The sequence below is a fragment of the Narcine bancroftii genome, chromosome 12, assembly GCF_036971445.1.
Source record: "Narcine bancroftii isolate sNarBan1 chromosome 12, sNarBan1.hap1, whole genome shotgun sequence".
NCBI classification, from domain to species: Eukaryota; Metazoa; Chordata; class Chondrichthyes; order Torpediniformes; family Narcinidae; genus Narcine; species Narcine bancroftii.
Genome location: NC_091480.1, coordinates 98,650,779 through 98,664,536, shown reverse-complemented (window position 1 = coordinate 98,664,536; position 13,758 = coordinate 98,650,779). Strand labels below are relative to the sequence as shown.

The 13,758-nt window shown below is 40.5% G+C and overlaps 1 protein-coding gene across 30 annotated transcripts in view; it reads right to left on the bottom strand.

Annotated features, from left to right (window-relative positions):
* Window positions 1-13,758, bottom strand: part of LOC138746747 (protein TANC2-like) — a 502,350-nt gene that overhangs the window by 160,732 nt on the left and 327,860 nt on the right. For all 30 annotated transcript variants that reach the window (XM_069905106.1, XM_069905108.1, XM_069905110.1 and 27 more), the window contains one exon: window positions 12,999-13,262. In XM_069905106.1, coding sequence (XP_069761207.1) covers window positions 12,999-13,262 — 264 coding nt within the window. The remainder of the gene's footprint in view (window positions 1-12,998; window positions 13,263-13,758) is intronic.

The following is a 13,758-nucleotide window of genomic DNA, read 5'->3' as shown; positions in this document are numbered from 1 at the left end:
TTGGCCACATTACTGAGAGGAACCCAAAGCAGAAATAAAAACTTGAATTTTCCAGAAAATACAGGATAAAAAGTGATTTTGGTGAAGGAACTTAGCTTGTGTGGGAATAATTGACGACAAAGAAAGACCCAAAATTGTTTATGGAGACCGATATGGCTCTCAAACACATCTCCAAAAACAGTTGCATTTTACAAGACTTTAATCCAACAGTGGCCTTGAAAAGAAAAATACAAGCAGAAACCAATCTAAAACAACTGCAATAAAATAAAAGCCAAAACGTCCTGCAAATTAAAATGATTTAAGCCAGTGGATGAAAGAAGTTACCTTCCATCCCCGTTCCTCAAAAACACGTCAAAAGTAGCAAAAATACTCGCTGATGAAGGACTTGTGGTTGCTGTGTAAACAACACTGGCACAATGGAGATGCATTTAGTCAGGCAACAGCCGTTTCCCATTTCTACACGACACTGTTTAAAGTGGATAAGGGAAAAGATGCAGAGGTAATTTATTAATACAATTCAAACACTGACATTGTAAAGTGATCTGAAATGAACCTTCTGTACTGTGTCAATATTGAACTGAGATGGATTAGAACCAAAACTATTGGATTGAGACTTTTTGGGGGGGGAGGGGGGAGGAGTTTGGGGCAGTCATGTGACCCCCCCATAACTAAAAGATCCCAGAATATTTGCATCACAAAATGGAATCTCAGCCATAATTCCCTCTGTTGCTGATAAACAAGAGCAAAAGCTATTAATTAATTAATTAATGCTTAGCTTGAAGTGAAAGGCAGATCACAACTTTGCCAATGGCAACATAGAAATCCTTAATGTCTTGATTTTAGGCTACACAACTCCTGTGTCAGACAAAGCATGTGAGACAAGGGTCCAATATTTATCATTTGGGTAAGGACATTGTATTTTAAACCCCGGGCTAAAGCCATCACAAACTGGCAGGTGTTTCCAGTGTTCCTGCTGAGTCGATCTAGTAGGCAGGAAAGCCCACTGTCCCCAGCTCTGTTCATACTAGCTATTGAACCACTGGAGGAAACCATTCAGCGGGATCCAGACGTAAATGGTTTCAAGGTGGGCCAGGTGGAACACAAAATCACCCTATTTGTCGACTATTTGTGTTAGTGTATTTTATGGAAATTGAGGGGGGCGGGGTTCCTTTGGCCAGACTGAGCGCCATACTGGTGCATTATGGGAAGGTCACTAGGTACAAGGTTAATCTGGATAAAAGTGAAATCATGCCTTTGTCAAAGGAGAAAGCCAAGGGAAAGCCAAGTCACATGGCCGTGGGAAGGTATTAAATACTTAGGGATAAGAGTGGATAAAGACCGACGCAATATATATAAATTAAATGATCTCCCATTGCTCTGGAAGATTGAGGAGGACCTGGCTTGATGGAAAACTCTGCCCATAATGTTGGTGGGCAGAGTTAACTGTAAAAATGAAGGTGATGCCAAGACAACAATATCTTTTTCAAACGTTGCCCATTTTGTTGTCTAAATGCTTCTTTAAAATGCTCACTGGATATCAGAAAATTTTTGTGGAATGGTAGGGTGTCTAGCGTCTGCATGGAAAAGTTGACATGGGAATAAAAATTGGGGGGCTTAAAACTGTCAGATTTTAAAAAGATATCACTGGGCGTCCCAGGTGAGGTTTGTTGTCTCATTATTTGAGGAAGGGGGTCCCCTTCTTTGGCACAAATTGGGTTATATACATTAGGGGAAAGATAGGAGGAGAATTTATATACAAATGAGACATTAATTTAGTTTTGGAAAAATACAGATAACCCCATAATAAAACATGGGCCAGTCTAAAATGCCCTTGACCCAGAACAACTTAACACCCATGACTCTGGGCAATAACATCCTGGACACCTGGTGCTGGAAGGGGATTAGATGTATCGAGGATTGTTACTATCAAGGGGAGCTCATGTCATTTGAGCAGTTGAGGATTGGATACGTGTTATCAAGTCGAACATTCTTCTGTTTTCTGCAATCAAGATCTTTCCTAAGGGACAAACTGGGACCAGCAATGACCCTGCCCGACTGTAGTGATATGGAGATTCTAATTTGAAAGGGGAATGTGCGTAAATTTATCTCTAGGAAATATTCCATAATCCAAAGTGAAGGCCCGAAGCCAGGCTTACATTGGTCAAGGGAAAGGTGGGAGTTGGACTTGGGCACAGCAATTGATGACCAATGGTGGGAAGATTTGTGTTTGAATAGTCTGACAGGAATTGTTAATGCCAGACACATGCTGGTGCAATATAATTTCTTGCATCAGTTATACCTCATGGCGATAAAATTACACCAATCAAAGCCAGAAGTTTTGGAAATGTGCTTTATGTGTGGTGTGGAGGTTGGAACCTTTTGTCTACTCCACCTGGCCGTGTACAAGGGTGAGACCCTTCTGGGAAGACCTGGGGGACACTCTGAAAAAAAATTACAAAGGTGGATTTTCCACAGGATCCTGAGTTGTACCTTCTAGGGGACATTGGAGGTGTACAGTTTAGACTGTCCAAACACCAAATTCAGTTTGTGAAGGTCGCCTTGTCAGTAGCCAGGAAGTGTATAGTGGTGATGTGGAAGTCTGACTTCCAGCTAAATATCGCATGATGGAATATGGAAATACAGAGTTGCATTCCCCTGGAGAAAATCACCTACAATTTATGGAAGAGATATGACATGTGTGTCAACCGTATCTGAGGGACATTGAAGTGTGTCAACCGTATCTGAGGCACATCGGTGCACAGATATAATTCACACCTCCCTCCCTCCCTGAATAAGAGGAAAGAAACAATCCCAGCAGGTAAAGGATTAAATGGGGAATGTGGTGCAGATGACACGATTTTTCACCTTCCTGTTTTTATTTAATATTCTCGGTCCTCCAGCTTCGAGGAGGATTGTTGTCTTTGTCGGTATTTGGGAGGTTTTTGGTATGTTTGTATTTTTATATTTTGGTATTTGTATAATTTAAGGGATAGGGAGGGGAGGGTGTAAGGAGGGGAAAATATTACGAGGGAAGAGAATGCAATATTTTGTTTATTGGATTTACACGAGTCTGTGGAAATTAAAAACAGAATATTCAAAAGACCAATAAAAAGAATGAGATCATCAAAACATATCAGCTCGCCACCAAGAGTCTGGTAGCAATCCTTTGAACCAAGAAATGAATCTGGAGTGTTCAGTGAGGCACTATTTATTATCAGAGTACATCCATGACATCACGTACAACCCAGAGATCCTTTTTTCTGCTGGCGATGCAGAATTACCTCTTAGTGGTAGTTTAAAAATCTGTACACAGCGTATACAGGTAAATAAATAAACAGATAATGAATGTAAACCTTCTATGGTAAACAAACTGACTGTGCAATACAGAGAACACAAAAAAAATTCAATAAAGTGCAAAAGTAAGAGTCCTTAAATAAATTCCAGATTAAGTTTGTTTTTGAGGAGTCTGGTGGTAGAGGGTTACAACCGTTTTGAACCTGGTGACGTGATTCTTATGGCACCTCTAGCTCTTTTCTGATGGCAGCAGTGAGAACAGAACTTGTGCTGGGTGGGGTGAATTCTTGATGATTGGTCTTACTCTCTGAAGGAAGTGTTCCCTGTAGATATTTTCTCTAGTGGGGAGGATTTTATATGTGATGTCATGGGCTGTGTCCACTACCTTTTCGAGGGCTTTACACTCAGGGGTATTGGTGTCCATACCAGAATATGAAAACTGGTGGTGCATGTTGACAATAATTTTTGGGTTCAATCAAGCCATTCCATAAATTAGACTTTGTAATTTGTGCCAATAATGACATTTTTGCATCAGAATCAACTCTCCTTGAAACACCCCTTTCAAATGTTGCCAGGGTTGATCAGCCACATCATTGCGAGATCCAACTGCCATTAAAGTCCTTTCAGAGCCATTGTTTATGCTAGTCTTGCTTCCTGAGTTAGAATCTCTCCAAAACCCTGACTGAGGCTCCATCTTGACTCTTGACCAACTCCACCACATACACAATATGACTTTTGCATTCAGCAAATGCTAACCACGCTTTGCAGTCTTTGCTCGTAAAACTAGCAGCCAATTTCATTACTTGCTACATCAAAAGCTAGTCTGTGCTTTTGAATCTAGCAAAACCATTATGAAAAAGTGATAGAGGCGCTCTACTTGCACAAAAGGTCTTTCATAGAAATAAGAAGGCACATTAAACAGATAGTTGCAGAGGTCAATGCAAGGAGCTCAGTCCTAAAGAAATGGATGTACAGACACAATAAGGCTCATGGCCTTACACAGAGGTGAAAGTCAACCTACCAGGTGCCATATCCCATAATACTCCTCTTATCCACCACCATTCTCTATTAATCAGGACTCCCACCTACTATTTGCAAACTTCAAATTCAGATGGTTCGACATGTCAGGCTCATCTGTTAAAATGATATTGACCGTAAATGCCAGAATGCTGAAAGGATTACAGAAAACTTGAATACAAAAAGATCAGCCCAACTGTTTTCATTTTCTTCTCGCTGTATGTTTGTCCCATGTATCAGCCCATGAAATACCTTAAAATCATCTGTCAACTTTGATCATTTTTGCATTTCACAGAGACATAACGATATCTGCTTGATCTCTTACATTTAATCTTCCATCAATATACATTTGTTCTAGCCTCTAGTCTAGAACCTATAATCACTGGAAACAATTTTTCTATTGCTTTTGTCAAAATGTGATCAATTCAAATTATAAAAAAGTCCATCTTAAAATCTGATTTATCTATATAATTCTTAATTGTTCCAAATCCATCCTGCACATGTGCCAAATAACATAGTATTGCAGTTTGATTGTCATCTTCCAATGTATGAAATATTTATCATTATATCCCATCTTTACATAATTACACAAGGTTCAGTTTGCTGAAAGATTTTCAGCCTAGAACAGAACACCACAGTACAGACCCTTCAACTCACAATGTACTCCACAATCAATTTAATCATTCCCACCCTCACAGTCCATAACCCACAATTTTCTTACTTCCATGAGTCTATCTCAGTGTTTTGAATGTTCCTGTTGTACCATCCTCCCCCACTACCCCTGGCAATCCATTCCAGGCACCAACCACTCTCTGCGTAAAAGATTCAAGATTATGCTATTGCCATGTAATAAAATGCAAAATGTGATATTATACAAAATTTCCTTTAATCTACTGTAAGGCAAAGATTGTCCAGTGCCCCTTACAGTCAGAGAAAGAAGCAAAAGAGATTACCCTCCCAGAGTCACTGAATGTCCATGGATTCTCCTACAGCTTCTGAATAAAAACCTTAGCTCTGATATCTTCCCCATAACTTTGCTCCACTCACCTTAAACAGATGTCCTCTGGTATTAACCACTGCTGCCCTGAGAAAAAGGTAGTGGCTGTCCATTCTATCTATGTCTCTTGTAATCTTATACATCTCAATTAAGTCGTGTCATTCTCTGTCTCTCCAAAGAGAAAAGCCCCAGGTCACTCAACCTTTCGTCACAAGACAAAGGAGCTGCTCACACTAACTCTTCAAGAACACTATTATTCACAATATTTATTTACTTTTATAGATATAATACTTGTCCTGCATATGTTTGTCTGAATGTGTATTACATCTGGCTGCGTGTCAGGTAAATCTCCTCTGCTCACTTTCTTAAGCTTCCACATCTTTCCTATAATAAACCAACCAGAACTGAATACAATACTCTGGTATGGTCTAATCAGAGTTTTATAACTTATCATGAACTCAATGCAACTAACGAAGGCTAACATTACATACAACTTCTGAAACACCTTATCACCGTACCAATATGCATGGTAACTGTGAGGGATCTATGGACTTGGACCTCACGATCACTGCTCAGAACTTTGCAATCAACCTTGTACCCTCGGGTTTGATCTTCCAAAGCACATCACTTCACATTTTTCAGGAATGACCTCTATCTGCTACTTCTCCGTCCAACTCTACATTCTGATTATATCCCATTGTAACATATGACAACCATCAACACCTCCAACCTCTGCAAACATATTAATCCACCCCTCCATTTTCTCATCCAAGACATTCATAAAGACCACAAAGACAGGGGTTCACAGAACAAATCCCTGTGGAAGGCCATTAGGCACCAAACTCCAGTCAGAATACATTCCATCTATGACCACCCTTTGCCCTGTGTGGTCCACCACTTAAAATTCCACACAAGCAAGTTTCCATGGATACCCTAAGAACATAAGAAATCGTAGCAAGAGTAGGCCATCCAGCCCATCTAGCGTGCTGCACCATTCAATGATATCATGGCTGATCTGATGACAAGCTCATCTTCCCTCTGTCTTTTCGTCATATCTATTAATTCCCCTACTTTGTGAAAATCTATCTACACATGCCTCTTAACTTTCACATCCACCACTCTATCTTCGTCGATATTTCCTTGAAAAACTCAGTTAACTATGAAGCATGACCTGCTCCTCACAAAGCCATGCTGTCTGTCCCTAATAAGGTTATGCTTCACCAAATGGTCAGAAATCCTGTCCCTAAGAATCCTCTCCAGTACTTTGTCAACCACTGACACAAAACTTGCAGTTAATTTTCAGGATTCACCCTATTACTCTTCTTGAAGACAGAATAAAATTTTCCATTTTCCAATCCTCATGTACTAACCAACCTGTGGCCATGGGTGATGAAAAGATCATCATCAACTTTCCAGCAATCCCTGCTCTCACTTTCTGTAGTGACCGGAGCCATATCTCATCTGACAACGGGACTTGTCTATCCTGACCTTTTTCAGAAGTTCCAATACTAGTTCTTCCTTAACCTCCACATACTCCAACACATTGACCTGCTCCACGCTGACCTCATTCATCAAAGCCCCTTGTCCTGGTGAAAACTGAAGCAAAGTATTGATTTAGGACCTCCCCATCTCTTTGAATTCCAGGCACTTTTCTCCCTTTGTTCTTGAACAGTCTTATCCTCATTCTAGTCACCCTCCTGTTCTTCACCTTGGGGTTTTCTTTTATTCTACTTGCCTAGGTATTCTCAGGTCTCTTTCTATCTCTCCTCAGTCCCTTCTTAAGTTCTTTCCTGGCTATCCTGTAATTCTTCAGAGCCCTGTGTGTTTTTTTGCTTTCTAAACATTGTGTACGCATCCTTTCTACACTTGATCAAATGTTCCACCTTCCTCACCAACCACAGCTCCTTTACCCTACCACCCTTTCCTTGTCTCATTTGGATAAATCTATCCAGAATCCCAAGCAAATATCCCTAAATTTCAAATGATAAAGCCTATGTCGCAATTCACTCAGGGGTATTGGTGTCCATACCAGAATATGAAAACTGGTGGCGCACTCACACATCATCCACATTTTTTTCCTAAATTATTTTTAAATTCTAGGTTTCACATTTACAAGCAAACATTTACATTGGTCTTCTTTCTTGCCAGTCTTCTGAAATTCTAAAGCAGCTTGGTTAAAACCAGAATTGATAGAAAATGCTTTTCACACAATAACTAAGAAGTCTTGAGAGCAATAGGAAATCATGTTCTTCTAAAAATAGTAAACTTAGAACAAAATACAAATTTAAAACAAAGCACATGAAGGAAAAATTATTTATTCTTCTTTAGTTCTCTGATGCCGTATCTTACAAGGGGCATTTACCTTGACTTGATCATTTCAAAGCAGAAATGAAAACCTTTAATGTTCAAAGTTCAGCTTTATTGTCAGAGTACATACATCCTCAACATTCATTCATTCATTCATTCATTGGAATGACTTCATCACCAACATCGAAGTACTCGAGATGGCAGAGTCCGCAAGCATCGAATCCATGCTGCTGAAGACCCAACTGCGCTGGGTGGGTCACGTCTCCAGAATGGAGGACCATCGCCTTCCCAAGATCGTGTTCTATGGCGAGCTCTCCACTGGCCACCGAGACAGAGGTGCACCAAAGAAGAGGTACGAGGACTGCTTAAAGAAATCTCTTGGTGCCTGCCACATTGACCACCGCCAGTGGGCAGATATCACCTCCAACCGTGCATCTTGGCGCCTCACAGTTCGGCGGGCAGCAACTTCCTTTGAAGAAGACCGCAGAGCCCACCTCACTGACAAAAGACAAAGGAGGAAAAACCCAACACCCAACCCCAACCCACCAATTTTCTCTTGCAACTGCTGCAACCGTGCCTGCCTGTCCCGCATCGGACTTGTCAGTCACCAACGAGCCTGCGGCAGACGTGAACGTACCCCTCCATAAATCTTCGTCCGCGAAGCCAAGCCAAAGAAAGATACATGGCATCACATACAACTCATAGATTCTTTTTCCTGCGGGCCAGACAGAATTTCTACTTATTGTTAGTACAAAAAAATTCTCAAGAAAAGATACATATGCAAAAGAGACTATGAAATACAGAAAAAATAAATATTCAGTAATAGATAATGTGCAGAGGGCCCTTAAATGAGGCCCTGGTTGAATTTGTTGTTGAGGAGTCTGATGGTTAAGGGGGAGCAGCTGTTCCTGAACCTGGTGTGTGAGTCTTGTGGCACTGATACCCCTTTCCTGATCTCTACTTAATGTGAGGCTTTTCATGCAAGTGAAATTCTTAAACAAAATGTTGGACAGTATTTTGAAAAGCAATGCAACCCTCAAGTAATTAATGCATGGCTCCTGATCATTACAGGTTCAGTTTTGTGCACTTACTGATCTACTCCTGCACCAACTGGCATCAGAGTTCCACTAACCCAGTGAAGTACATGAAGAATGTGCCCGCGCACATCCGTGGCATTCCAAATGATTACAAGAGAGAGGGAAGCCCCCATCAGATTGAGATTCAGTTCTCATCGTATTGATCATGGAGGTTGAAAACAGAAGCCATCCATGGCAGTCAAAATATGAAGATTAGTGGTAGAAGCTGGTCCTGGGGAATAACTGGATTCATCAGGATGAAAAAATCCATGTTCCAAGGTTGTCATGACTGCCAACTCTTTGATCCTGCATCTCTCTCTCTCTCACACACACAGACCTTCAACCCTGCTATTGGCCCACATGCCCTCAACCCCATTATCGGCCCACACGCTCTCAACCCCGCTATAGGCCCACATACCCTCAACCCTGCTATCGGCCCACACGCCCTCAACCCCACTATCGGCCCACACGCCCTCAAACCTGCTATTGGCCCACATGCCGTCAACCCCACTATCGAGCCACACGCCCTCAACCCCGCTATCGGTCCACACGCAGCTCAGCAGTTGCTCTCCACGCCTCCTATTTCCTTATTCCTTTTCAGCAACTTAAAAGCTCAAAGCAGCATTTCAACTGGGAGACACTGTTTTGCTTAACGGTCACTGTTATTTTCAGGTTGCTCATACCATAACTATAAAGTGCAATCCAGAAATAGCTTAAGCAGATAATAGGGACGTGGTGCTGAATTTCACCTACACTTACAGTGTGGCCTAACAGCTTCCTGAATCACCAGCCTCCATGTGCTTTTTTGTGGGCTGCAGCAATGCCGAGAGACCATGATTATGCAACTGTACATCTACAGTGAGTGGAAGACAATCAAATCATGTCTCCCCCCACACCAACCAACCGCTGTGGTATTGGATTGCAGATAGAAGCCCTTTTCACACTGGATAACCTGTAAATTGGCCGTTCAATGAACTGGTTAAGGAAGCCGTTTTTACCGTTCACACTGGACCACTGTTAAACGGTTGTCTGCATCCTATCACCCTCAACACCAGGCATCCCCATGGAGAGGACCAGAGACGTCTGAGCGATGCATTTGCTAATTATGATCTTATATTGAAACAAAATTAATCATGCCTAATTATAACATAATTAAGCTTTATGTACAGTACTGTATGAGCCCTTCATCCCCTATTGTTGTACTAACCTTTATAAATTTATAAAGGACCATGAAAAAGTGGTAGCGGCAATAAAACACATAGGCACACAATTTATAAAGTCAGTGGGAAAGTCACGGGGGGTGGGGGGGGAAGCGATGGCCCTCCCAGAATTCTGTGCAGCAGAGAAAGGGCTGTGTGCGTGGAGCACTCATAGAGGAGCTGAAAGGCTCATATTGTGCTGTACATAATGCTTAATTATGTTATAATTAGGCATGATTAATTTTGTTTAAATATATGATCACAATACATTGATCAGGATTTAGTAAATTGAATACAAGGCTTATACCTTCTTTTTAATCTTTTATTTCCTTCACGTTCCTATACTCACACAAAAATGCCATCAACGCATCACTACTTTGTCCCTGGATAGTCCATGTCCTTTTCACACTGGGCTAATCGGCACGCAGGCCTCAGACGACCCTGGGGATGATACAATCTACCTAGGCGGTCCACCCCTGTGGCGATTTGATGCCTGCGTGCTGATTTGCACTAGCCCTTTAACCGGAATATTGGCCGTTAATTACTAGGATATGGTGCCAGTGTGAAAGGTACGTGCCAATCTCATATTCTGCAAGTTTAAGTGACTGGTCAAATTTCTGGAACTACAGAATGGCAATGTTTCATAATTCAAATTTTAATCACAGAATGTCTAATTCACCTTTGTTGCAATTAATAAAATCTTTCTGTTTTCCAAATTTTAATGCTGATTCCCCGAGAACAAACTGCTGAAAGCTCGTGACAGGTTGTTTTCTAAATATTCACCTCCAATCGCTTGCACTGAGGGGTCATTTTCTCAGTTCTACACTATATTGCTGAACAAGACTAGAAACTACAATGTGGAGGTATCACGAATCAACAGTCAGACCCAGTTATCTGGAGTCACCGTGATTCCGCATATCTACACAACTCATTTATGACTCTTTATATTGAGATTAAAATTCTGAAGGAGGATCTCATATTTGAAGATATATTTTATGTTTGCAATAGGTATCACTTTGCTGGGGTGATTTCAATATTTGAGAACAACAGATTTCTTTCTTTTAATTATAAAGCTTTTTAAACTCATTATTAAATACTCATCCATTTCTGAAATTGTAAGAAACATTATTTCAAACAAGTTCAGGCTTCACCTGTTTTTCTAAAGTATCTATCATACTCAGTGTTACTGCTATAATTAGCAAGTAGATAAGCTTTTTGACCAGTTCTCCAACAATCTGCAGTCATTAGGCAGTTGAAACAAATGCTATTTTTAATCATGTACCTGAAAACACGTTTTTGGGTCTTTTTCCTCCTTCAGGATATTGTAGGCAGAGTGACTCCACGCTTCACTAATTGCAACCAGTCTGTGGTTTTGCTATGTAGCTGCCTACAAGTTTGCCTGAAAGTTTTCCTTTCAAAAAAATAGAAATTCTTTTCTGCATAATTTAAAAACACACCATCTGAATCCAGTCGCTTTTGAAGATGTTTGAAGGTGTACGACCAGCATAATCATTGTTCAACTGACTTCTCAAAATATGCTTTTCCTTCAAACGATTCTTGCTGTGGAACGCTGAGGTTTCAGACAGTATGCAATCACAGAACTCGCCAGATTTGCCATTAGTTGATTAAACATCTGAGGAGTGGGTATCCAAGTAATTTGATTAATGCCTTTCACCTGGATTCCAAGGATAAGTACTTGGGGGGGGGAAAAAAACTATATTGAAGAGAATAAGACAAGAAAAAATGAAGAACTCCAAGGGATTGCAATCAAAGGGGCAATAAAACACGCTGAAGAGCGAGAGAGAATATCAAACAAGGTCCCTTAAATTCGACACTTAGCAATTCAATATTCATTTCCAATTTTGACAATTATTTTGAGTACAACATAGAACTATTTACAGTAAGTTATTGTTGGCATAATTAAAAACTCAAAAACTTGCAGTTGTTCTTGTATAAATCTCATTTTAGATACCATTTGTTAAAAGGATAGGGACAGCAACAAACTCTGGATCAATTTTAATGTCCAAACAGGTATATTGTATATGAAAGGCTTGTAACTGTTGCCTTGCAGGAAGTGATGAAGTCCCACAAGTTCTACATTGACAGCAATCTCGTAAACTTTAATTTGCACTCGTTGCTTTCGATAGGAAGGTTTCAACCTAACCGACTCAAACGTGCACCGAGTTCCTCGTGCAAATACATAAAAAGGATAGTAATGATTCCTGATCAGCCAAATGGCTGCAGTAGAGCTTATTTAACATCATACAATTGCACAAAGGCCACCGTTTACCCCTATGAACTATACTTAGTTCTTAAGTTACATTTCAGACTATAATTTATTTTGCAAGATGCTTTTCAAACAGACATAACATAACTCGTGAAGTATAACATCAGATCAACTTATTTTTGCCTTTGATCATATATATGTAAAATAAAATACTTGTTGGCAAGACGCAACTATTTTTGCCATACATCACTTAAAGTTGCAGTTATAAAATTAGTCAATTTATAGAACATCCTAATTTGTAAAATAGAAGAATCAGAATTTATTATCATGAATAAGTCATGAAATTTGGTGTTTTGCAGCAGTGTTAAGTTATTAAACAACGAGCTGTACGCTCAACTATATAAAATCATTTGGGTGACATGGTTAGTGCAGTGACCTGGGTTTGAATCTGGAGCTGTCTGTAAGGAGTTTGTACGTTTTCCCCATGACTTGCGCGAGTTTTCTCCCATGTTCCAACAAGGTAGGATGTCTGTTAGTTAATTGGTTGCAGGGGTGTATTTGGGCTGTGTGGGCCAGAAGGGCCTGTTACAGTGTAGTATCTCTAAATTAAATCCTGCATGATGAGCTTAGAGTGCAGGACTGTAGAGCCAGCATCATGACTGGCCAGAAATTCAAAGGTGATCAAAGTTCAGCCAGAAATGTAAAGAGAACCAATGAAAGGATCATATTTCCAGATAGAGGATTAATTACTTTAAATCATATTTGTGCAGCATCTAATATCTAGACCTTTGAAATCAAAATAGAACCAAATCATGCAACTAATAATTGGCATTTTATTTTCAAATACTATGTTATCACAGACACCAAATCTCTATTCTTACCTGCTACAGAATTTGGTCGAGGCATTAGGTAGAGAGGTATCGAGTGAACAGATTGAGATGAGACAGTCTCCAAGTTTCTTTCTGGGAATTTATTCAAGCTGAATGTGGAACCAGATATATTTTCATCCACTCGATACAAACAGGAGTCCATGGCAGATTTCTGACCATGCCACGGTTTAACGTTGGTCCTGGAACTTGACTCCTTACTACTTTCACCACCATATTTTGAACGGTCCACATTTTCTGAATAACTTGTCAAAGTTGCTATGGATTGAAAGATTGGAAAAAAAAAAGCAATTAGGGATGCAAGTTAACAAATATTATTTATAACTAATCACATTTTCACTGGGGCAGTTCTTGCATTGCCTCGACACGTGTGCCTCAGCTGAGCTATTTGTTCTCCCATTGCCACCAGTGCAGTTTCCCTGCTTGGAGATAGCTTCCTGTCCCAAACCAGCATTGGGACGGTCTCAGCCATGGCATATGTTTTCACCGACAGAAAGGCTTTGACTACAGGTAAGCCCGCTATCCCAGGCCCACCAACTGCCCAAGATATCAGTGGCGGAATTGTGTTATTATCTTTGAACCATTTGGGGCTGACAAAACAATCCAAAGAGACGGGATGCCTAAAGGCAGTGGTGATCATCTGGGCTCCACCAGTCAGCAATGATATAGACATGGCCAATAGCAATATGTGGCTATTGGATTCAGCCCACTCCAGAGCCGATACTGGGCTGTCACAAAGATACATAGACAAGTC